This window comes from Callorhinchus milii, unplaced genomic scaffold (assembly GCF_018977255.1).
Source record: "Callorhinchus milii isolate IMCB2004 unplaced genomic scaffold, IMCB_Cmil_1.0 Scaffold15, whole genome shotgun sequence".
NCBI lineage: Eukaryota > Metazoa > Chordata > Chondrichthyes > Chimaeriformes > Callorhinchidae > Callorhinchus > Callorhinchus milii.
In genome coordinates, this window is record NW_024704756.1 from 17167354 (window position 1) to 17193012 (window position 25659).

The following is a 25659-nucleotide window of genomic DNA, read 5'->3' on the forward strand; positions in this document are numbered from 1 at the left end:
TTGTTAAGCCTTTAAGTGCGGCCGAGCTACTTACAGCACTGGAGGAGAGCACACGGGGAGGGAATTGGCTGTGGATTATCCTCATATTGGTCCAACACAGTGGATTAGACAGACCCTGGAGCCTTTCCAGGACCTTTGTGAAATGCAGCCGGTGACTGAGCAGCAGCTCCTCGCGGCCTCCTGCTCAACTTGTCTTGTGATGGTCACACTGAGCCACCCGTGGCTGAACTCCCTCCGAGCAGCTCCAGTTCAGTCACGGAGAGAAGCGAGGAAACGCGGAACCGGTTAGTGACATGAAACACAGGAACTTGACCCTGTGCTCATCCCCCCCACCCCCCCCCTTCATTCTTCACCGCTCCTGTTCCCAACCGCCAGCGCTTGGGTTCCCTTCATGTCCAGCAGGTTGGGACGTCCTCCCAACATCAAAGACACTGTGGAAATGTCATTTGTTGTTGTTGCTGTTGAGGGACTTTGGGGAAAGCTCCAGATCTCCGGTCACCACAAACAAACCTGTGTTTTTATAGCCTCCAACATCACTTTGTAAAATCTCAGTGAGTTTCACAGCAATTTCTATCAAGTGTAGTGACTGTGTTTGTGTCAGTGAACATTACAGTCATTTTTCACACAGCAAGATCCAGTAAACAGCCATGAAACTCTCTGTTTGAACAGCGTCGCAGGATCTTTAATGTCCGCCTGAACAAGACACATGTCCTCGCGTGTGGGTGGTGGGGGGGGGGGGGGGGGGGGGGGGCGTGCGGAGGTGGGGAAGCCTGGCTCGGTGGTCGCTTTCACCGCTTTCTCTCTCACAGGCGGAAGGTTGTGGGTTCAATTCCCACGTCGGCACTTGGAATCGCACAGTCTAAGGTGACGCTGTAATGCGGCACTGGGGGAGAGCTGCATTGTTGAAGGTGCCGTCCTGCGGGTGAGTCTGCCCGTTCCTGTCCCGTCTGTGGACATACAGGCGGGTATTTGGGCGTCTCGGGAGAGAGCGAGGCTGACGCACACAATCTCTGAGCCCAGCTGATCGCTCGCTCTGTCTCACTGCCCTCCCTCATGGGCAGGAACGGGCTGACGTTCACTGTGGGACGGGGAGAGGCTGCGATGACATTGATGACGGCCACGTGATTTGCACAGTAAACATTTAATAAGAAACGTGCACCGACTTGGACACGTGCGAGACATCGCACGCACACGTACATCAACATACGCACATGCAAACATACACACGCACATGCACAACACCAACGCGATTCCGACACGGGTCCCCGAGCAGCGGGAAGGAGATGCTGCAGACGCTGACCTCTCCCCGGAGCAGCTCCGCACCCCCAGCCTGACTCCCCGGGGAGCAGCCGGTGAGCACGGTCTGGGCCGGGGGGAGAGGGAACCAGGAGCAGGCCAGTCTGGGGCAGGCACTCGCTCGCTCCCTCGCCAGCAGCCGGTGGGAACTCGCTGGCACCTTCACCGCTGGAAGAGAAGAGAATTCACTGTCATCTTTCACTCGTCTGCTCAGTCACTACATAACGTAGCGCGATTGAGAGCGGCTCAGACACGGGCAGCCCAGCCCTGCCCATCCCAGCGTGGAACCCTCTCACCTCAAGGGAACTCGGGACCCCCACCCGTTCAGCAGGTACCTGAGACAAGCCCACCCCGCCCCGCGTTCGCTCGCTCGCTCGGTGTGCACACAAGACCCCGGCTCAAGGAGTTTTCTGTAAACTGTAGTGACTGTGTATTCTACGGGCAAACGTGGCAGCCAATTTGCACACAGCACATTATCCCCACGTGTCTGTGCTTGTGTCTGTCTTTGCAAACGCCATTTGCCAATTCTCATAAAACTTTAGTTTAAAATTGTAAATCAGGTTAGTAGGAACCGTCTCTCTGCCTGACTGACACACAATGATTTCCAGCTGCAAAGCAGATACAATCTTCCTGATGTAAAGCCTTTTCTCTGCACATCGCATTTTGCCAAATCTCTCAGCCGGGAGTTTCCAGCAGCGTATCTGAGCTTTGTGTGTGTGTGTCTGTGTGTGTGTGTGTGTGTGTGTGTGTGTCTGTGTGTCATCCTCGCACTCCAATTCCAGCAACAACAAATTACATTAGAGGTAAAACCTAATGAGTCCGTGCGTGTGTGTGTATACACACATGTGTTTGTGTGTCTGTACGTGTGTGTGTGTGTGTGTGTGTGTCTGGAGGATGGGGGATTCTTAATTCAGGTCAGTTACTATTTTCGTTGGCAGCTGCCCACAGATTAATATTGGCTCATTTCATCTCAAACCATTTATCACACATCAGACATCAAAGAGCATAAAATTGTCATAAATAAAGTTCAGCGTTTGGCAAACATTTGTTCCTAACAATGAGAATCTTCACAGCGACTCGAGCTGTTATGTTTGATGCTGACATCAACGACAAACAACATTTACACAGCGCCCTTCACATCAGGAGGACGTCCCAAGGCGCTGGACAGTCAGAGATTTGGACCTGAGCTGGGGGTTGGGATCAGGAGGGGTGGAGAGCAGAGAGGGTGGGGGTAGGAGGGTGACCAAAGGTCTTGAGACAAAAACAGAAGTCGCTGGTCAGGCAACATCTATGGAAAAAGGAAAGTGAGTCAATGTTTCGGGTCCGGGCCTCGAAGGAGGCAAGGGAGGGGGAGCGAGGTGAAGGGACTGTGGGGTGGAGTTCCAGAGGGTGAGGGACGAGAGTCTGACGGCCTGATCAGAACAGTCGTCAAAACTCGCATCACCATCACCACCACCACCACGATTCAAAGCAATAAAGGAAGTCTAACCTACTGTACCGTTGCCCCAATAGATCCAAGGTCAGGACTGGGGTCTGCTGAGTGGCTGCATGGTGGTCAAGCTCTGTAATAGAGAGAGAGAGAGAGAGAGAGTCAGTCAGAAAGAGAAAGTGAGAAAGGGATTAAGTGAGAGTCAGATTAACCCCCCCCCCCCCACATCCCACCCCCCTCACCTCATCCCTATCAGTGCCGCTCCGTGCCACAGGGGGAGATCGCGGGGGAGAGGGGTTCAACCTGCGGAGAAAAGTGATCAGTAACCGGTCACACAGAACAAACCACACAACACCTCCCTCCACAGCACACACACAATCCCCCCATACACCCCCCCCCCCCGCGCACACAGCCACCCCGCGCACACACAGCCCCCCTCCCCACGCACACACAAGCCCCCCAGCACACACAGCGCCCCCCCTCACGCGCACACAGCCCCCTCCCCAGCGCGCACACACCCCCGCCCCCCCGCGCACACACAATTCCCCACCCCGCGCACACACCACCCCCCAGCACACACACCACCCCCCAGCACACACACAATTCCCCCCCACCCCCCGCAAACACACGACTTTGACAGTCTCGGAGCTGTCTTACCCGCCTGTGTGTCGAGCCGCCTTCTCAAAAAACTTGGCCCGAGAGGCGACTCTGTGAAAGGGAACAGGAAACATTCAGTGTCTCTCTCTCTCGCTCTGTCGCTGTGTGTGTGTGGGGGGGTAGGGGTCTCTCTCGCTCTGTCGCTATGTGTGTGTGTGTGGGGGGGGCTCTCTCTCTGTGTCTCTATGTGTGTGTGTGGGTAGGGACTCTCTCTCTGTGTCTGTGTGGCTCTCTCTGTGTCTCTATGTGTGTGCGTGTGTGTGGGGAGGGGTCACTCTCTCTGTGTCTCTATGTGTGTGTGTGTGGGGGTCTCTCTCTCCGTGTCTCTATGTGTGTGTGGGTAGGGGCTCTCTCTCTCTGTGTCTCTATGTGTGTGTGGGGAGGTGCTCTCTCTCTGTGTCTCTATGTGTGTGTGGGGAGGGGCTCTCTCTCTGTGTCTGTGTGTGTGTGTGTGTGGGGGGTCTCTCTCTGTATCTCTATGTGTGTGTGGGGAGGGGCTCTCTCTGTATCTCTATGTGTGTGGGGGGGCCGGGGGGGTCTCTCTCTCTGTGTCTCTATGTGTGTGTGTGTGGGGGGTCTCTCTCTGTATCTCTGTGTGTGTGTGGGGGGGGGTCTCTCTCTGTATCTCTGTGTGTGGGGGGGGGCCTCTCTCTGTGTCTCTATGTGTGTGTGTGTGTTGGGGGGGTCTCTCTCTCTCTGTGTCTATGTGTGTGTGGGGGGGGGGTGTCTCTCTCTCTGTGTCTCTATGTGTGTGTCTGTGTGGGGGGGGGGGTCCCTCTCTCTTTCTCTTTATGACCTGGTTTCTGAGAGCATATATTGCATCTCCATCACCAATTAGGTTTGGGTTCCAGACCCCCCCACTCCCCCCACAGCCCCCACTCCCCCCACAGCCCCCACTCCCCCCACAGCCCCCATCCCCCCAGTGCCAGTTTGAGTGCTGTCGCTGTGTGACTGACTGTTGGACACTCACTGACGATCACCACGAGATCTTATAAAGTGACCACAAAATAAAAATACAATAGTGTCTTTCCCGAGACTCACACAGAGGGGGGAATGCTGTCTGGAGGCTCGGTTTTCTGGGCTGGGGGGGTTCTGTCTCGACAGGGGGGGTCTGGGGGTCTCATAGGAGGCCGCTGTAGGCCAGGCCCCCTCTCAGACTGTGATCGATGGACATTAATGTAACTGTAATCACCTGAGAAACACACAGGGGAGAGAGACGACAATCAGTCACACAGTCAGCACCCACTCCCCGCAACCCAATCTCCCCCCACCCAATAGAACACCCCTCACCCAACACCGACCTACACACACCCACACACCATAACACAACACACACAATAACAACACCCACACACCATAACACACACACCATAACACACACTCGCACAACACACGCAGACGCAACACATGCGCCATAACACCTATCCATTCTATAATACCTCTCACCCAATCTCTTCCACACACCCTCTACATCACTCACCCCATTAACCCTCCACCACATCCAACCCCCCACTGCCCCGGGAACAGCCCAATCAGCCCCGTGGGGAGGGGGGAGAAGCCTCGGGGGGATGGGGAGCACATACCGTCCTCAGGGTTGACTATCCGACCCCTGGAGCGAACACTGTTGGCACTGGGCTGCTCAGGGGCTCCGTTGGCGGCCCTGGGGCCCAGCTTGATGCCCGGCCTCCCCGAATCCCCCTCCGAGTGCGGCCGAGCATATCGCACACTAGTTTCGGGGTCTCCTGGCCGCGGGGTGGGGGGGCCGGGCTTGCTGCTGCGTAGTGGGGGCACAGGGCTTGGGGGGCAGCCCACGTCCCGCGGACTCCGGGGGGCACTGCCCGGCTCGTCTGTGATAACAAAGGACATCACCATCATCACCAACATCCATGTGTACACACAGACCTACATGCACACACACACGCGCACACACGTGTGAGCGCACTGACCTTCCGTGTCCTCGGAGTGGGCGTGGCTCAATGCGTGGCGAGGTCGGGAAGGGCGCTTAGAGATGGTGATTGGTTGCCGTCTCCTGGGGGCAGCTCTGGGGGGTGGGATGGGTGGAGCAGAACTCTCCTCTGGAGGCGACCGGAATATCTGGGAAACAGGGATAAGGGAACGGGAAGACGTTACATTGTTCGTTTCAAAGAGCTGCACAGACTCGATGGCCGAATGGCCTCTTTTTGTGCTGTACGATTCTATGATTGTAAGATTCCTGAGGGAAAAGCATTTAGATTTGTCCCAGAAAACATTCTGTGCCGAGCCTGACAGCCCGGCACGCTCAACCACACGCTAAATTACACACAACACGCTTAAATAAGTCCCCATTAAAAAATAATTTGGTCACGCAATCCCCGACTGTTGTTTGTGGGGACGCCGCTGTGTGCAATTGTGGCCGCCCACAAAATATAAAGTCAATTCACTTTACAGTGTATCCTGTGAGAAGACGTGATGAGGCGCTGTGTCGAACGTAAAGATTATTACTGTATAACTGGGCGACGGGGCTCAGGGAGGGGTACTCTAATAATAATGATGATGATAATAAATACAAGTTGTTGTTGTGGGGGTCGGTGCTGTCTGTCCAGCCGAACAGCACAACGTGCACAGAGTCTGGCCAACGTCAGCGAGTTCCTCCTGGGAGTCACTGCCACCGAAGCCTTCACACAAACCACAGCGAATGGGGGACGAAGCGCACAAATAAATGGTGGCTGTGTTGGTGCAGGTAATTGCTCGCACTGTCCACAGGGCGGCGCTGCCCACCAGCTCACCGCGTGACGACAACAACAACAACACTAATAATCCCGGGGTGTGACCCGGCGCCCGATCACGTCTTCGAGAAGTCTCAAAGCGCTTCGCGGGACACGCCGTGAAGTGTAGTGACTGTATGCTCCGTGGGTGAAACGCGGCAGCCGATTGCACACAGCAGCGTCCCCACAAACAGCCGCGGAGCGAGTGGACGAGGCCTGGTTCTCACCCTGTCGTGCTGCTCGATCAGGATCTCCACCACGATGTTCTGAAACTTGATGTTCATCATCGCGGCCACAGTGTCCTCCTGAGCTCGCAGCAGCGTCGGCCCGAAGATCACTCCCAGGTTAGAGGCCGTCATCAGGTTCTCCTTACTGTGGCCACACACACTGCACACAGACTCCAGGTGTGAGCATCGCACAGCAACACGTCAACACAGCCCAGTGCAGCCTCCCCCACCTTGTCCCAACCCCCACCATCACCCTCCATCACCCCCCTCCGCACTGCACCCCCCACCTCCCACAATGCCCCAAACCCGAATCCCAGCATCAGCCCCCTCCGCACTGCACACCCCCACCTTGTCCCAACCCCCACCATCACCCCTCCCCGCCCTCCATCACCTCCCTCCGCACTGCATACCCCCACCTTGTCCCAACCCCCACCCCCTCCATCAGCCCCCTCCGCACTGCACCCCCAAATCCAGCCATTCCCCCCCCCCTCCCTACGTACTTGACCAGGTGCTGGATGATGAGGATGAGGATGTCACGGCTGGTGTCGGGCAGTTTGTAGACCAGACTGTGAATGGCTCCCAGACGGTAATCAATATTGTCCGATTCTGCCACCACAGTCAGCGTCAGTGTGAGGGCGAACGATCAACACACCCCCATCCCCGTCCACTCCACCCCCCTCACTGGCCATTGTCCCCAGCCCTCCGTCCTCTCCCCTCCTCCCTGCCCTCAAAATATGCTGCCCCCCCCCCACCCTCTGCCATCCCCAACCCCCAACCATCCTCACCCCCACCCTCTCTGCCCGCAGACACACTGCTCCCTCCCCTCCCCGGCAGCCAGTGCTCCCCACCCACCCATCCACCCCCAGCGGCTTTCAGGCGTGGTGAGGAGTGACCACCCGGGGTGGGGGGGTGGGAGTAAGGCATTGCAGGACAACACTTACTGGAGGCGGTGATGAGCTCTCTGTGTAGTTTGTATGTCATCACCGGCTCCTCCAGGTTCCTGTGTTGGGAGAGACGGGATTTCACTGTGGCTCTGAACTCACATAGTAACTAACAATCAATACTGTTCACAACTCACTAACAGTAATCATTCTCACACTTGATACGGCAACGTATCACAGTCGTATCACAGCTTCGCGGGATTTTACTGTGAAGTGTAGTGATTGTGTGTTCTGTGGGCAAACTCAGTAGCCAATTTGTGCACAGCGACGTCCCCGCAAACAGCCGTGAAGTGACCGGTTTTATCTGAGGGATTGTCGGCCAGGGCATTGGGAGAGAGAGAGAGAAACTCCCTTCTCGTTTCCACTAGCTCCGCAAGATCTTTAATACCCACCTGAACATGGCACAGTTAAAAGTGAGGGAAGGAGGTAGGGAGGGAGGCAGAGAGGCAGGGAGAGAGGGAGAGAGCGGGGGAGAGAGGGAGAGAGCGGGGGAGAGAGGGAGAGAGCGGGGGAGGGAGGCAGAGAGCGAGGGAGGACGGCAGAGGGAGGGAGGGAGGAGGGAAGCGAGGGAGGGAGCTGGGTACCTGAGATAGTGTTTCAGGCCGCTGGTCACAGTCTTTATGTCCCACTCGTTGCTCTGGAGATCCACATCACCGGGATGGTTCGAGTCTGAGAGACAGAGATCCAGATTCACCGCACAGAGCAGCCAGCAGTGGGGGGGGGGTGGGGGCAATGCACAAGTACAAGAATATTTCTTACCGAAAAACTGAGATAACAGCTTCTGGACTTGGAAGTTGCTGCCGACTGTTCTATAAATACCTTCAGTTGTGATCCCTGTAAAACACACACACAGTAACACAGACACACACAGAGTAACATACAGGCACACATACACACACAGTAACAAGCAGACACAGGCTGATGAACACTCCCAGGTCAGGGTTTGAGACACAGTAAAGTTCCCTCTACACTGTGTGTCCACACTCCCAGGTCAGGGTTAGAGACACAGTAAAGCTCCTCTACACTGTGTGTCCACACTCCCCGGTCAGGGTTAGAGACAGTAAAGCTCCTCTACACTGTGTGTCCACACTCCCAGGTCAGGGTTAGAGACAGTAAAGCTCCTCTACACTGTGCGTCCACACTCCCAGGTCAGGGTTAGAGACACAGTAAAGCTCCTCTACACTGTGTGTCCACACTCCCAGGTCAGGGTTAGAGACAGTAAAGCTCCTCTACACTGTGCGTCCACACTCCCAGGTCAGGGTTAGAGACACAGTAAACTCCCTCTACACTGTGAGTCCACACTCCCAGGTTCCCACCTCTGGTTTCCACAGCGTTGATGCATTTCCTCACAAACTTGAAGCCGATCTCGTTGAGTTGTCCTGTGAATGAAAATGAGAAACACGGTGAGGGCCGGTCAGCGAGAGGCAGTTAATAAAGCAGGACAAGCGAGCGGAGAGCAAACAGAGCACGTACTTTCCTCTGGCTTTGCCGTGGGTGTGGTGTAGATCTGAAATCCAGGAGCAGAGAGAGAGAGAGAGATTAGCAGCTCACTAAACACTGTTTGCTCCAGAGTCTGCTATTTACTCGCCGCTTCCCTCACCACTGGTGCCAGTGGCCTGAACCATTGCCCAGAACACTCTAGAACCCACCTTCCGCTCATCTAACCTCATCCCTCTTGAACACCTACCAGTCCGTTCTCCGGCCACACACGCACACCCACCCACACACATACCAAACACACTTACTCCCCAATGCTGCCTCCCCACACACACACACACACACACACATAGTTAACAAGCAGTCAACAGAGAACCCAGTTTCTTGGTTATCCAGTCTCTGTGTGTGCAAGACTGTGTATGTGTGTGTCTGTGTTGCATGTATATCTGTGTGTCTGTGTTGTGTGTATGCCTGTATGTGTTGTGTATATGCCTGTATGCCTGTGTCTATATATGTCTGTATGCCTGTGTGTTATGTGTGTTGTGTATGTGTCTGTGTGTTGTGTGTGTGGGGGTGGGGGTGGGGGTGGGTCTGGTCAGGTTGCAGTGACACAGAAAGCACAGCAGAGGGCAGCACAGACCAGGGAATGGCTTGGCTCCTCCCGGCTCCACTCCACACGTTCGTGTGGTTCCAGAGTCGGGGAGAAAATCCCTGTGTTTCCTGGAATAAAATCCAGGGGAAAGGCCGAGAGCAACCAAACAATCTGTGAACCATCTGCGTAATGTAGGATTTTCTTTGTCAATCTCACCGCCCACATTAGGGGCACATTATGCCATCCCTGTGCCAACACCAGACACTGCCGTTTCTTGGCTGGTTTGATGTTTCCCGGTAAAAAAAAGTTTAATGTGTTTTTTTTTTGAGCAAAACTTCTGTTAATGTCCCGATTCGAGATTGATTCAAATCGAGTTTCCTGGCGTTGAATATTGTACCTATATTCAAACTGGACATTGGGCTTAATGTGCATTTTTAATAGATACAATAGATTCAATAGATATCTTTAAGGTCTTTGGTTTAATGTACCTCAGCACTCAAGGAAATAGTAATCCTGGCATTTGTTACAGCGCCTAATCAAGTCTGCGAGACATCTCAAAGCGCTTCACAGCACATGCTGGAAAGTGAAGTATATTTGTGGGCGCAACACGGCAGCCAATAAGTGGGGAAATGGTGGGAAGAGGAGGGGTTACGTGTGGGGCGAAGGTTGCGATGGGCCAGGAGAAGGGGCTTTTCAAGTCGGGGGCGACCCTCAGGGGTGGGGGGGGGGGTTAATCCAGGTGGGCATCAGTGACCCACCCTGCGAGCAATTGACTGCGGGCATGGGCACGAAGAGAGAGAGAGTGTGCGAGTGTGTGAGCAAGAGTGAAAAACGCAGAGAGAAAGTGAGAGCGAGTGAGCTGTGGGGAGTGAGGAAGAAGGGTCTGGGGAGAGAGTCTGTTTGGGGAGAGAGAGCGAGTGTGTTTGGGGAGATAGTGTGTGTTTGGGGAGAGAGTGTGTGTTAGGGGAGAGAGTGTGTGTTTGGGGAGAGAGTGTGTGTTTGGGGAGAGAGTGTGTGTTTGGGGAGAGAGAGAGAGAGAGAGAGAGTGTTTGGGGAGAGAGTGTGTGTTAGGGGAGAGAGAGAGAGAGAGAGAGAGAGAGTGTTTGGGGAGAGAGAGTGTAGGGAAACGGGGAGAAAGAGAGAGTCTCACCGGCTCTTTACCGTCCATCGCCTCAATCCACAGCCTCCGATTGGCTTCGGACAGAGCCTGGAGTGTGACCGGCCCCTGTCTGGAGAACAGAGCCTCGGTCAGTCACTGAACAGTGGGGAGATAGGGTGCAGTGTGACCCCCGACCCACTCCCCACGGGGTATTCCCCCTCATTAGTACCCAGAGGATTTCCCCCCAGCCCCTCGCGCCTGTACCTCTCCATCGTCTCGACATCAAAGCAGAACCGTTTGTCGATTGAGTCGGATTTCCTCCGGACGCACAATTTCAGTTTAAATTCCTGGGAACGAGAGAGAGAGGGATTCATGATTCTGCTCCAGGAAGTGCACATCCGTCTGTCAGTCTGTCACCTCTGTGCCCGGTCTGTGCTCCCTCACCTGTTTGCTTCCTGGTTTCTGGTCGCAGGAGATCATAGTCAGAGATTTGGTCTCTTTCACGTACGTACAGTAGTACTTCACCCAGGAGAAGCCCAGAGCTCCTGAGGGTCAGAGAGAGTGTGTGTGTGAGAGAGAGAGAGAGAGAGAGAGGGGCAGAGAGAGAGAGACAGAGAGAGTATAACTCCAAATCCACATCTGGATCTCAAACAGCCACTTATAATCCTAATATTTCCTCCCCTTCCTCAAGAGTTAGCAAGAGCAAGAGAGCGAGTGAGAGAGAGCGAGTGAGAATGAGCGAGAGGAGTGTGTGAGTGAGCGAGCGAGAGGATTGTGTGCTTACGTTTCTCCTGGGAGTACAGGTAGCCCTCGATGATGGGTTGGCCGGGCAGTTTGCAGGACTGAGGAGCCTCCTTCACTCTTCCCATCAGCTCCTCCATCTCCTCCCGTGTGCTCAGGAAGTGATTCCTCGTCTGGAACAAGAGCCTCAGTCACTGCCCGGCTCACTCCCAGCGCACAGAACATACAGCAGACAGACATTAAACACGCACCGTGACCCCCGCCCAGCCCTCACCCCGCCCAGCCCCACCCCCACCCCCCACCCCCAGCCCCCACCACCCGACCCCCACCCCAGCCCCCACCCCCGCCCCAACCCCCACCGCCAGCCCCCACCCCAGCCCCCACCCCAGCCCACAACCCCCCACCCCAGCACACATCGCTCCCTGCCCCTTCCCCCAACTCACATGCTGGAGGCTCAGCTGGAGCTGCTGTTTATACGGCATAAAATCCTGAGTGAGTTCAAACGTCAGGTGATGGAAGGTCAGTAACCCGTGGAGAAACGCCAGCACCTAGGGAGAGGAGCTTGTCACACGCCAGTCACACGCTAACCACATGCCAATAACACGCCAGTCACATACTAATGACATGACAATCACAAGTTAGCCACGACACAGCGAGCGAGCCAGACATATGTGCGTTTTTACATGTGTGTGTCGACATACACGTGCGGTGTGGGGTGAGGGGACCTCTGACTCTGCCTTACCGGCTCCACCACGTCAAACTTCTTCCTCTCGTGAACCTCCTGGATCTTGTAGACATATTCCAGAGATGCTTCATATACATTCTGTCTCTCCCGGTCCAGCTGCTGGTCAGCCTGTGACACATAGTGATCATCACACACAGCCCTAAACACACACACACACAGCTCTAAACACACACACACAGTGACCCTAAAACACACACACACAGTGACCCTAAACACACACACACACAGTGACCCTAAAACACACACACACAGTGACCCTAAACACACACACACACACAGTGACCCTAAACACACACACACACACACAGTGACCCTAAACACACACACACACAGTGACCCTAAACACACACACACACAGACCCTAAAACACACACACACACCCTAAAACACACACACACAGTGACCCTAAAACACACACACACACACAGACCCTAAACACACACACACACAGTGACCCTAAAACACACACACACACAGCCCAAACACACACACACAGTGACCCTAACACACACACACACACACACACACACACAGTGACCGTCTAATACACACACACACACAGTGACCCTAAACACACACACACACAGTGACCCTAAACACACACACACAGTGACCCTAAACACACACACACACAGACCCTAAAACACACACACACACAGCCCTAAACACACCACACACAGCCCTAAACACACACACACACACAGCCCTAAACACACACACACACAGCCCTAAACACACACACAGCCCTAAACACACACACAGCCCTAAAACACACAGCACTAAACACACGCACACCGTTACAGGGAGGAGGTGGGGAGGACGTTTTTCACACCTCAAACAGTTGAGAATCCTTCTTCTTTGACGAGAGATTTAAATGGCGATCGAGTACAGAGTAAAACTTCTCGCTCTCCTTCTCAAACTTCTTCTTCTTCTCCTGAAACAGAAAGAGAGAGAAAGAGAAAACAGTGAGAACAAGTAAAAACAGAAAAAAAGATCACGAGGGTGTCAGTTAATAAGAGAAACTGGGATCAGTTTAGTGACCAGTTATATATCACATGTTCCCTGGATGTACCAGGGCCCCTTCCCCCCCCCCCGGGTTACTCGGGAATCTTTTCCTTGTCAAATATTTTCCATTTTAGAAGCAGCCACAGTCTGAATCCCACATCCTAGTAATCCTGTGTGTGTTAATCCTGTGTGTGTCTACGAGTGTGTCGGTAAGAGTGTGTTTGTGTGTGCGAGATTGTGCGTGAGTGTGTGTGCGCGTCTGTGTGTGCGTCTGTGTGTGTGCGTGAGTGTCCGTCTGTGTGTGCGTCTGTGTGTGTGCGTGAGTGTCCGTCTGTGTGTGCGTGAGTGTGCGTGAGTGTGCGTCTGTGTGTGCGTGAGTGTGCGTGAGTGTGCGTCTGTGTGTGTGTGTGTGCGCGCCCGTGTGTGTGTGCGCGCGTCCGTGTGTGTGTGCGCGCGTCCGTGTGTGTGTGCGCGCGTCCGTGTGTGTGTGCGCGCGTCCGTGTGTGTGTGCGCGCGTCCGTGTGTGTGCGCGCGTCCGTGTGTGTTTGTGAGAGTTGAGAGTGTGCGTCTGTTCATATAACAAAATTTATGTTTGGTAAAATGCTATTGAGTTGCTGACTCAGCCTCGAGTCTGTTATATTCCTCTTCCAAAAAGGCTGAGACTGGGGGCCACGGTGGGGGGCGGGAGGGGCGCAGAGAGCCAGTGAATTGATCGGTTGTCTGGAGGCAGCCCACAGTACAGGAGACTCTCAGTGTGTGATCATAGTACAGAGATGTGAGCGCAAGCACACACACACAGACACAGACACACTCACACACACACACACAGACACACTCACACAGACACACTCACACACACAGACACACTCACACACACACACACACACGCAGACAGACACACTCACACACACACACACACTCACACACACACACACAGACACACACACAGACACACTCACACACAGACACACACACACTCACACACACACACACTCACACTCACACACACTCACACTCACACACAGACACACTCACACACAGACACACACACAGACAGCATTGCTCAGCAGCTGAGCCAGGCTGTGATCCTGTGATAGATACAGACATAAGACGAGAGAGAGACAGACGGAGGCCGTTTCCTATCACACGTCCGTTGTGTCGGGGAACCTTGGGGTGCGGTTGCTGGCGAGCAGCCAGACGTTCATTATAGCCACAGGAAATCCACAGTCAGCCTCAGGGTGGGGGGAGGAGAGAGCATGCGCTCAGTCAGTCAATGGGGGCACGTGCTGGGAGCCTGTCTGTCACTCTCCCAGACCTCAGCGGCAGCTTGGGGTTGGGGGGAGGGGAGGGAGAGGACGTCTGTGAGGATGTGAATTGTTCTCCATCTCTCGGTGGGGTGGAGGGGGGGGGCAGACAGAGCAGGGAATAAAGAGCATCACACACAAGGAATCCCCCCACTCCCGTGCCTCGGAGCACCTTGTATGGGAGGGAGAAGGGGGGGGGCGGTGATGGTGGGGGGGGTTAGCGGGTGACGGAGAGGAAAGCCCCCGGAAGCCCAGTACCTTGGCCACCCCGATGTGATCTTTCTTAAATGTCTCCAAAGGCTTGATCAGCAGATTGCTGGAGTTCTGAATCTGAAAGAGAAACGATCAGCAAATTTACTTCCAAACACAATCCTGTTTAATGCCGGGGACGGTTGAGGAGCGACATGGAAAATGTGGGTCTACAACAGCCGCCTCGCACCCCTCCCCCCCCTCCCCCACCACAAACCTCCCCGCCTCCCCCAACACCCCCCCACCCCCACACACACAGAGCTCCCCCGCCCCCCACACACACAAAACTCTTACCATCATCTCCCTCTCACACTCCACCTCTGACAGTAGCCCTGCAAACTCCTTGAAGGATTCGGCTGGAAGAGAGGAAAAGCCCGAGGCCAGAGCTCGGGGCAGCCAACAGGTTAGTGAGGGAGTGAGTGAGTGAGTGAGTGAGTGAGTGAGTGAGTGAGTGGGTGGGTGGGTGGGTGGGTGAGTGAGTGAGTGAGTGAGTGAGTGAGTGAGTGAGTGAGCGAACCAGTAAATGTGGGAGGACATTTTATATTCCAGGGACAGACCCATTGGTCACTCTGCTGCTCCACAGCCGTCACCCCATGTCATGCACACACACACTCGTTCGTGCATGAACACACACACACGCGCTTACATGCAGACACTCTCACATGTGCACACGCTGTCAAATGCTCACACACACACCCTCTCACATGCACATACACACATGCTTACACACACGCGCACACAGGGAGGCTGTCGTGCTCGGGGTCTGTTGTCCACTCCTCACTACAGCGGGAGCCGAGGGAAGATTGAGGAACTGGTGACTCATAATCAAACTCTCAGGTCCCAGAGCTCCTGCTTCCTACTTCCTCATCGTCCGAGCCTTGAGCCCTGAGCTAAACCAGCAATGTCAGCAACTCGCCCAGTCACACACGTACACACACACACAGCCCGGGGCCCAGTCACACACGTACACACACACACAGCCCGGGGCCCAGTCACACACATACACACACACAGCCCGGGGCCCAGTCACACACATACACACACACAGCCCGGGGCCCAGTCACACACATACACACACACAGCCCGGGGCCCAGTCACACAGGTACACACACACAGCCCGGGGCCCAGTCACACACATACACACACACAGCCCGGGGCCCAGTCACACACATACACACACACAGGGGCCCAGTCACACATACACACACACAGCCCGGGGCCCAGTCACACAGGTACACACACACAGCCCGGAGCCCAGTCACACACGTACACACACACAGCCCGGGGCCCAGTCACACAGGTACACACACACAGCCCGGGGCCCAGTCACACACATACACACACACAGCCCGGGGCCCAGTCACACATGTACACACACACAGCCCGGGGCCCAGTCACACAGGTACACACACACAGCCCGGGCCCAGTCACACACGTACACACACACAGCCCGGGGCCCAGTCACACAGGTACACACACACAGCCCGGGGCCCAGTCACACACATACACACACACAGCCCGGTGCCCAGTCACACAGGTACACACACACAGCCCGGGGCCCAGTCACACATGTACACACACACAGCCCGGGGCCCAGTCACACACGTACACACACACAGCCCGGGGCCCAGTCACACATGTACACACACACAGCCCGGGGCCCAGTCACACATGTACACACACACAGCCCGGGGCCCAGTCACACAGGTACACACACACAGCCCGGGGGCCAGTCACACAGGTACACATACACAGCCCGGGGGCCAGTCACACAGGTACACATACACAGCCCGGGGGCCAGTCACACACGCAGCCCGGGGGCCAGTCACACACATACACACACACAGCCCGGGGGCCAGTCACACACATACACACACACAGCCCGGTGCCCAGTCACACACACACAGCCCGGGGCCCAGTCACACATGTACACACACAGCCCGGGGGCCAGTCACACACAGACTGGTAGTAACTGTGGAAGCTCGGAGAGAGGCAATGTGATGGGGAAGTGCTGACTGCTCTCCAGGCCGGTTGCTTACCGATGTTTATCTCATCGTCAGTCAGAGTGTCTCCAATGAACTCAAACTGGAAGGCTTGCAGGCTCTGGGACAGCTTGACCACAGCGGCAGAGTACACTGTAACACAGCGGGCGGACACACACATACAGTCAGTCAGGTCATATTGCCAAACCTGTTCCCCCAAATCAGCAAACCACCTTAACCCAGCTCCCAGGTCCCCGCAGCAACACACTGCTGGACTCTACAAGGGAAAAACTGGTGTGAGAAATGGAATGGAATAAGTCATCCGGGCTGACCGGACCTGGGAGTGTGGACGCACAGTGTAGAGGAGCTTTACTGTGTCTCTAACCTGACCTGGGAGTGTGGACGCACAGTGTAGAGGAGCTTTACTGTGTCTCTAACCCTGACCTGGGAGTGTGGACACACAGTGTAGAGGAGCTTTACTGTGTCTGTAACCCTGACCTGGGAGTGTGGACAGACACAGTGTAGAGGGAGCTTTACTATATTTCTAACACCTGTGCTGTCACTTTACTGAGTAGAGAAACAAATGTACATTCAGTGTGTATGTGAGTTGGTGGCAGGCGGCGGTGGTGGCAGAGGGAGATTGAAGCAGGTTGTGACGGGGAGAGAATGGAACATGAGCAGCATAGACAGACGGGCACGTCAGGGAATGCTGAGCCGTCTTGCGACCTGCCTGAGGAGAAACCAATGGGAGAAATCAGGTAAACGTCTGTGAGCAGGTGTGTGTGTATGTGCTCCAGACCCCCTTCCTGTGGCTGCAGGTTCTTGTTGACATTCATATTGTCAGGGGAACGATGCCAAACACAGCGCTGTCTCCCTCCTGTCTGTACCCACCTTTGCCTCACAAACACAGGAGGCAGGAACGTCACTGAGAGAGGGCAGAGGGGAAGCAGGTTTCACACGGAGGGTTATCAGAGCATCAATGATTTCAGCTACATATTTAAGAGGAAGTATATGAAAATAAGGTGGAGATTTGCAGGGCTATGGGGTAAGGGGGGTGGGGAGGAGAAGAGTGTGACTAGTTGGTAAAAGTACTGGCACAGGCACGATGGGCCAAATAGCCTCCTTCTGCGCTGTAAGAGTCTATGAGAACTGGGGAATGGGGTTAGAGTCGAGAGCTCCAGTGAGGGAGTGAGCACCAGCACTGACACGATGGGGAGAGAACAGGGAAATGGGATTAGAGAATGGGCAAAATGGATCTCCCTCGACAATCCACATTGATCTCTTCTGCTCCAGTAGTTTCAGGCTTCTGACTCACTTCCAGTTTCTCCAAATGTCACGATGATGTGTAAGATTTTTACTTCACTGTTTAGGAGGAAGTTGTGCCAAAAAGCCTTCCACCCAACAGCAGCTGTACAGTGTTAAAATCTCACACAGACTCCCAACAGCAGCTCCCCTTACACTGCGCCGCCCACATTCATACAATATAATCCTTGCATCTGATCCAGAGCCTTGTCCCATCTTCAACAGGGTCACAAAGCACTTGACAGAATTTACTGTAAAGCGTAGCCACTGTGTGTGTAGGTGAACGCAGCAGTTAATTTGCACATAGTGACGTCTGATAAACAGTCATTAAGTGAGCAACCAATGTTATCTGGGGGTTTGTCAGCCAGAACACCGTGAGAGAGAAACTCCCCCCCAGCACTGCGCTGGATTGCCAGCCTAGATTAGATGCTGCGAAGGCAGGGAGAGAGAGAGGGAGAGGAAGCGATGAGGTGAAGCAGTTTGGAGAGAGTGACAGAGTGTGGGTGACAGGACACACGGAGTGAGGGAGAGAGGAAAGAGCAACAGGCCAGAGCGAGGGCGGAGGGAATGGGCCAACGAACGGGATCAAAGGAGACTGCAGAGGTTGGGAAGGGTGGGTCCGTGAGGTTAGTTGAAGGTTAATGGGAGAGAAATGGTGGAGGTGGGGAAGCCTGGCCTGTGTATTGTCAGCTTTAATAGGCGTGTCTCATCAACCGGCTCAACCTGTTACTGATGTCATCTGCCCCGGAGAAGCTCAACACCCAGCAACTCCACATAGCACGCCTGCAACACGCTGCCACACGCCAACAAGACCCAGCCAACAAGCCAGCCACCAGCCAACATGTCACCACACGCCATGATATGACTGAACTCGCCACCAACAGCTACAACATGGCCCACTTAAGAGACCATATCAGAGTATACCCTTTCCACCTCCCCTCCCCTACACACACACAGCCCAGGTAATGGGGGGGGCACTATTTTCGGAGGCTGACCCTTTACCTACAACCCTCGGATTTCATCAAAGGCACAGAAACAGACAGCGAGGAGCTGACAGCCGGACAAGAGCTCAATGTGCCAGCGATCGGGTGGTATATGGGCAATGGATGTGAAGCCAACACCATGTGGTTGCGAGACAGTGGTTCGGGGGGGGGAGAGAGAGAGAGGCACAGAGACCCTTGGCAGCCTCCTCAGATGTAAAGCTTGCAACACATGGCAATGCTCTCCAGGTGTCTGGAGGCACTTTATCCAGATGAATTGTTTTAATGTATTTAGTTTCACTGTCAGAGCAGAGAGAGAGACTTCCTCCACGTCACCAACCAAACAGCCCTTCCTTCTCCACGGTAACATCCTCCACAAATGCACAGTCACTACACTGGACAGTACATTCTGCTTCACCTCATTGTCCTCAGTGAAAGGCGCAATTTCAAATGCAAGGATTATTATTATTATATGCAGGTGCATTGCCAACCTCCACGTCTGCTGAATGTTACATGGTCTTAACCCAACGCTCTCGCTCCACTGTCCATCCACAGTAAAGCTCCCTCGAGTTTCTCTTTCTGACAAGTACAATTCAGAGGCCAGTCCGTCCGAGTCTCCAGCTGTTTTCAATCTGTGCTCCTCACACAACACTGTGTGGGCTCCACACCAAACAGCTCACACATGCTCACTCTACTCTCAGCCATTTACATTACCAACCCTCCATAGAGCGAGGATTAGTTTAACATTGTTGTTCTGCGGGAGGGGGGTGGGAAATGCTGGTCTCCAACAGGACCCCCCGGAACCTGAAATTCCACGTGGCCTCGGCCCGTGGGACTGTGGAAATGATCTCCAAAATCCACAATTAATCCATAATCCGGTTTCTTTCTAAGAAACTGTGGGAAATAAATGGCTTCAGTGAATTTGAGAATCCTTACATTTGGTTCAGCACTTTTCATGTCAGGATACACTGTGAAGTGTAGTGACTGTGTGCTAGTGGTTGACCACGGCAACCAATTTGCGCACAGCAACTTCCTTGTAAACAACCACAGAGTTTTATTTTATTTGAGGGATTGTCGGCCAGGACACCAGGAGAGAGAAACTCCCTTCTCTTTGCCGCGGGTTCTTCAGCAGGGCACAGATGGGGAGCTCAGGTTAACGCCTCATCCAAAGGATGGTGCCTCCAGCAATAAGGTGCTCCCCCCAGTCCAGACTATGTGATTTTAAGACCCAACGTGGGGACTTGAATCCACAACCTTCTGACTCAGAACTGGAAGTGCGAGCACTGAGCCAGGCTGACACACAATTTAGCAGCAAGTAAATTTTAAAAACAACACACAAGCTGAGTCAGTGCAGGGGTTGGGCACTTTGGAGCTTATGAAAGTGAAACAAATATTAAAATCGAGAGAGAGAGGGAACCAGTTATTCATATCGCGATCCTGGCTTTCGGCCAGAAGGCATTAAAGCAGCTTCGCTATTTCACACCCTGAGGAAGGGGGGAAATGGGGGGGGGGTCAAAACCGCACCAATGCTCAGTGTGAATGTGCGTGCATGTGTATGTGAGAGTGTGTGTATGTATGTGAGAGATAGTGTGTGTGTATGTAGTGAGAGATAGTGTGTGTGTATGTATGTATGTGAGAGAGTGTGTGTGAGTGAGAGACAGGGTAGCAAAAGATCATTAATACTGCAGTAATTAAATGAGGAGAGAGGATTTACGCTGCAATCAGCTCATCAAATAAACTGTGTTGAGTGGATAAAGGTCTTCTGCATTTGTCAGGCTCCTGTGCTGCGTTAGTGGGTTTGAGACTCACATCACAAACCCCTTTACTCAGCACGATATCCGCATTCTCACTGTGAAAGCCACAGGACAGCTGGTGTGAGACATGCAAATTGTCACTCTGATCCACAAGGGCTCACTCATCTGAGACAGCTTCACTCTCGTCTCTAAACCGGGCTTGTGGAGGGGCAGTGTAGAGGACAGTGTAGAGGGGGCTTTACTGTGTCTCTAACCCTGACCTGGGTGTGTGGGGGGACAGTGTAGAGGGGGCTTTACTGTGTCTCTAACCCTGACCTGGGTGTGTGGGGGGACAGTGTAGAGGGGGCTTTACTGTGTCTCTAACCCTGACCTGGGTGTGTGGAGGGACAGTATGGAGGGAGCATCACTCTGTCTTCTAACCTGGGCTGAGGCTGATCGTGTAGTTGTGTCATATCAGCCTCAGCTGATCTCAGAATCTCAGAGCTTGTGGTTTGACGGCTGTGGTTGGGTTATACTCTCTCTGCAGTGTTAGTGGAAAGTTACCACACAGCGTAATTGATGTTATAACTGTTTACCACCGGCCAGACACACTCCACTGACATTTTACATCCCGTCACACTGTGGAGCGCTTCTCTCCCTCCCTCACTCACTCTCACTCCCTCCCTCGCTCTCTCACTCATTCTCCCTCACTCTCTCACTTTCTCCCCCTCCCTATCAGCAGACTGGCTGATAATACAGGTTATATTATTGCTCTTATTAATGGAGGCTGGAGTGTTGGCTGTGGTTAGATATACACTGTACTGTGGGAGGGGCCTGGTTCCCTGGGTCTCAAACCCCATCATCAGCTTTGTTTATTCTCGACCCCCCCCCCACCCCACGTTGGTGGGCATTCAGCCATTCTGCTCATTCTCTGGAACTCAATCCTGCAGTCCCTCTGCCTTCGCCCCCCCCACCCCATTAAAATCTCTGTTAAGAGCAATCTCCTTTCAGTCACTTTCCCCCACTTGTTCAGCCCCCCCCCCCCCCCCCCCCCCAGCTGGGACTGTGTAAAACATTTTGAGATGTCCACCCAATGAAAGGGAGCTGCGTGAATGTTAAATTATTGCTTTTGTTGTTAGCAAATTCATCTGAGAGATTGTTAGCCAGGACACAGGGAGAGAGAGAGAAACTGCCTTCTCTTTTTCCCCCCGAATAGTGTGGCAGGATCTTTAACGTCTGTCCGAACTTGGCACAGACAGGACTTTAAAGACACCTAGTCTGTTGAGCGGCAGCTCAGTGTGGCTGGCGAGGAGGGAGAAGTCCGAAAGTGTTTGTGAACCAGGAATCCAAGAATTTCCTCTTTGTGCTGATCAGGTTCCAAATGGGTTTACACAGTTCCCACTCCAGCAACTCCGTGTGACAGGAACCAGCCAGAAACACATACCTAGCAGCAAGTAGGAACCCGCTTGTTAGTCAGTTGGCAGATTGCTTTTCGGGGGTAATAATCACTCAAAAAAAAAAACTATTTGGTCACTCAAGCCATGACACTGTATGGAACAATGTTGTGTGCAATTGACTCCCTCGTTTCAACCACACTTTACAGTATATCCTGTGAAATGCTTTGAAACGTCTTGAGGATGTGATAAGGCACTATATCGGATGCAAGGATTATGCTGCTGCATTTCACCACAAAATATACAGTCAATTCAGTATGTTCTGTGAAGCGCTTTGTGAGACGTCTCAAAAACGTGATAAGGGGAAGGGGATTAGAGGAGAGAGCTCCAGTGTGTGGGGGTGGGGGAGAGAGAGTGAGCACGAACACACTGGGTACTGGCTGTAATGTGTGGGATAACCCGCATGTCGCAGCAGCTATCACCTGCAGCACAAACTGACAAGGTTAGGTCGCAGTAGATGCAAGACTGCGGAGAAGCAGCGGAGTTTGCCCGCAGTCTCCCCATATATAGTCTCCCCATCAGTAACCCCGGAAACAAGACAATTAATACAGACAAAAGGCAAAGACACCTTCATTGGAGTCATTGCCATGGACACACACCCCAGGGTGGGGGTGATTAAGAGTCAGTGCCTCTCTCCCCCCATCCCCCCGACATACACACACACATACCCCAGGGTGGGGGTGATTAAGAGTCGCTGCCCACCCTCGCCCCCTCCTCAGCCTCACCTTTGATGGCGTTGATCAGCGCGGAGCCGTCTTTAATGATCTCTTTGATGAATTTGTTGGTTCTCTCCAGTTCCTGTTCATACGATTTGAGGCGCTCTCTGAAATCCGGGCTGTCTCGGTAACAGTCACTGAACTCCAGAGGAGGGTGGCCCATGGCGGCGGCGCCCAGACCCCAGCACCCCCTCTCTCTCTGCCCCCCCCCTCTCTTTCTCTCTCTCTGCCCCCCCTCTCTCTCTCTCGCTCTCTCTACCCCCCCCTCCCTCTGCCCCCCCTCTCTCTCTGCCCCCCCTCTCTCTGCCCCCCCTCTCTCTCTGCCCCCCCCTCTCTCTGCCCCCCCTCTCTCTGCCCCCTCTCTCTCTCTCTCTCTCTGCCCCCCCTCCCTCTGCCCCCCCTCTCTCTCTGCCCCCCCTCTCTGCCCCCCCCTCTCTCTCTCTCTCTCTCTGCCCCCCCTCTCTCTGCCCCCCCTCTCTCTGCCCCCCCCTCTCTGCCCCCCCCCCCCCTCTCTGCCCCTCTGCCCTCTCGGGGTCCCGCTCACTGGCACTGTGTTACCAGCTGCTGAATACAATGTATCCGCTCCTCTCTCTCATCGCTATTCCTCTCCTCTCTTCCCTCTCTCTCTCTCTCTATCGCTATCACACTCCGTCTCTCTCCCTCCTTTTCTGTCTCTCGCACTCCTTCTCTCCCGCTCTCCTGTCTCGCTCTCTATCTCTCTCTCTTCGTCACTCCTTCTCTCTATCCCTCCCTCCCGTGTCTCACTCCTTCTCTCTATCCCTCCCTCCCCGTGTCTCACTCCTTCTCTCTATCCCTCCCTCCCGTGTCTCACTCCTCTCTCTCCCTCCCTCCCGTGTCTCACTCCTTCTCTCCCTCCCTCCCGTGTCTCACTCCTTCTCTCCCTCCCTCCCGTGTCTCACTCCTTCTCTCTATCCCTCCCCGTGTCTCACTCCTCTCTATCCCTCCCCGTGTCTCACTCCTTCTCTCTATCCCTCCCTCCCCGTGTCTCACTCCTTCTCTCTATCCCTCCCCGTGTCTCACTCCTTCTCTCTATCCCTCCCCGTGTCTCACTCCTTCTCTCCCTCCCTCCGGTGTCTCACTCCCCTCTATCACTCTCCCACTTGCTCCCGGTTCTCTGTCCCTCTCTCTGGGTCACCGCTGCGCATGTGCCGACACTGGCCAGCCAGGGGGCGGGGCTAGTCGCTGTGGCCCCGCCTCACGTCCACAGATCCTGGGCGCTGATTGGTCCGGCGTGGGCGACGCGGAGGCGGGAGCCAGAGCGTGTGGCCCGCCCCCTCTCACTGATTGGCTGCCCGGACTGTCACTCCCTCCCCTTCCGGAACTGAGGTGCCAGCTGTGGTGGGCGGGGCCCCGGAGGATGGCCTCCAGCTGCTGCCGGACATGTCCGTCCTCTGTCACACTCAGGCCGCTGCCCTGCGTGACGGCCGCCCCGTGAGCGCCACTCGCCGCGGTCGCAGGGTCTCACCGCCTCGGGAGGACGTCTCCGAGCGCTTCACACCAGTCTCCGTGAAGTGGAGTGACTGTGTGTTTTGTAGGCGAATGTGGTCGACGTCTCGCACACGTGACGGGCGCTATAGCAAATGCAAGGATTATTGTATGTTACACAGCAACATTCCCAACCGAGAGAGTGGCGGGTGGGGTGGGGGGGGACAGAGGGGTGTCGTCATCCTCACTGTAAAAATGTTCCAGTAGTATGTTTTTTTTCCACTGAATACATGTCGCAGTCCTCACCTGTCATGTTAGTTGCATGTGTGTGTGTGTGCGCTGTGTGAGTGCAGTATGTTTAAAGACATAGTTTTTTTTTCCTGTTGCAACTGGTTCTAATTCGATCAGAGCAAAAGACAAAACGTCCGTGTGTTTTGAAAAGAGTGCACTACTCAATTCTAACCCAGATAGTCAGCGATAAACAGCCAGAAACAGTATCTCAACCATGCCAATAGGACATGATTAAAAATACTGACACATCCTTGAAAATAAACACAGATTTACTTTACAGCCTCAACATTGCTCAATGCCAAGATCCACGTGATGGTTTGGCTTTGTTCCACTGCTTTGGGCTCCCTCAAATCAAGAGTTTCTGCATTCTTTATTTCCCCCCCCCCCCCCAAGATGGATTCACAAGCAATCGCAGTCCCCTATCCCATATTTGGCTCTGCGCCACAGTAACATCTGTCAGGGGTGCAGGCAGAAAGCAAATCCTTGATCCTCTCATTAACCGAGGAGCAGAAACAGCAGCTCTTAGATAATAATCCTTGCATTTGATATCATGCTTTCAAGACATCTCAAAGCACTTCATAGGATAAACTAAATTGTCTGTATTTTGTAGACATTTATTTATGAAAACAAGGGAGTCAATTCTTTACTTCATGGGAAAGGTTGATCTGGATGTTCCTGCACATCTGTCCACAGCAGCAGCTTCCTGCCAGCTGATGGGAATGTGTTCCTCTTGGTTAACCCTTTAAATGCTGAGATGGTCCTTTTTTTCAGTTTAGGTCACCAAATTGAAAAGATGGCCCAATCTAAGGTCTCCTCCACAGCCCTGGTTAGAAACACAGTGGCCAGAGCTACAACAACAACTTGCATTTATATAGCAACCTTCACGCAGGGTATCATCCCAGAGCTCCACAGTGTGGCCCCACCAACACACTCAGAGAGCCTTAGTGCCTGTGGCTTGCCAGTGGATTAGACTGCATTCCAACAGGCAGTGACTCCATCTATTGGTGATGCCCTAAACTTCTTCCTGCAAATAAGAGAAATTCAGGCTGCATCCATCACACTTTAGTGTGCACATTCCTCCAACAACAACAACAACAACAAGATTCCATTTGTAGAGCGCCTTTCACGTCAGGAGGACGTCCCAAGGCGCTCCAACCCTTCCCCCTATAGGGTGGCACCTCATGCTGGCTACCACCAGCCTCAGGCTTCCCTGTGTGAGCCCCAAACTACAATTGTGCTGGGAATGGAGGGCATACCCAAGAACCAATATAGTGTACTCCACCAGGGGC

General features: G+C 54.0%; 1 protein-coding gene across 3 annotated transcripts; it reads right to left on the reverse strand.

Annotated features, from left to right (window-relative positions):
• Positions 1-1125: 1125 nt before the first annotated feature.
• LOC103179168 (oligophrenin-1) lies at positions 1126-22865 on the reverse strand. Of its 3 annotated transcripts, none has more exons than XM_042340713.1 (25): positions 22643-22865; positions 16506-16601; positions 14761-14822; positions 14476-14547; positions 12741-12842; positions 11906-12016; positions 11607-11711; positions 11207-11336; positions 10867-10967; positions 10687-10769; positions 10474-10552; positions 8768-8801; positions 8611-8673; positions 8054-8128; positions 7879-7963; positions 7295-7353; positions 6854-6959; positions 6354-6513; positions 5329-5476; positions 4966-5229; positions 4424-4574; positions 3383-3433; positions 2968-3028; positions 2795-2858; positions 1126-1464 (listed from the first exon to the last, which is right to left on the reverse strand). In XM_042340713.1, exons 1-24 carry the CDS (start codon positions 22794-22796, stop codon positions 2817-2819), a joined length of 2394 nt encoding a protein of 797 aa, XP_042196647.1. In that variant the 5' UTR covers positions 22797-22865; the 3' UTR covers positions 1126-1464; positions 2795-2816. The 3 variants fall into 3 exon arrangements, with proteins under 3 accessions (XP_042196647.1, XP_042196646.1, XP_042196648.1); XM_042340712.1 differs by having other exon boundaries at positions 2786-2858; XM_042340714.1 differs by lacking the exon at positions 4966-5229 and having other exon boundaries at positions 2786-2858.
• Between the last annotated feature and the right edge of the window lie 2794 nt (positions 22866-25659).

Excerpts from the sequence above, each read along its gene's own strand:
- LOC103179168 (XM_042340713.1), bottom strand. The coding sequence starts at position 22,796 with ATGGGCCACCCTCCTCTGGAGTTCAGTGACTGTTACCGAGACAGCCCG. Across the intron at positions 16,602-22,642 it reads GCTGATCAACGCCATCAAAG|TGTACTCTGCCGCTGTGGTC; the intron begins GTGAGGCTGAGG and ends GCTGTGTTACAG. Across the intron at positions 3,029-3,382 it reads GCGGCTCGACACACAGGCGG|GTTGAACCCCTCTCCCCCGC; the intron begins GTAAGACAGCTC and ends TTTTCTCCGCAG.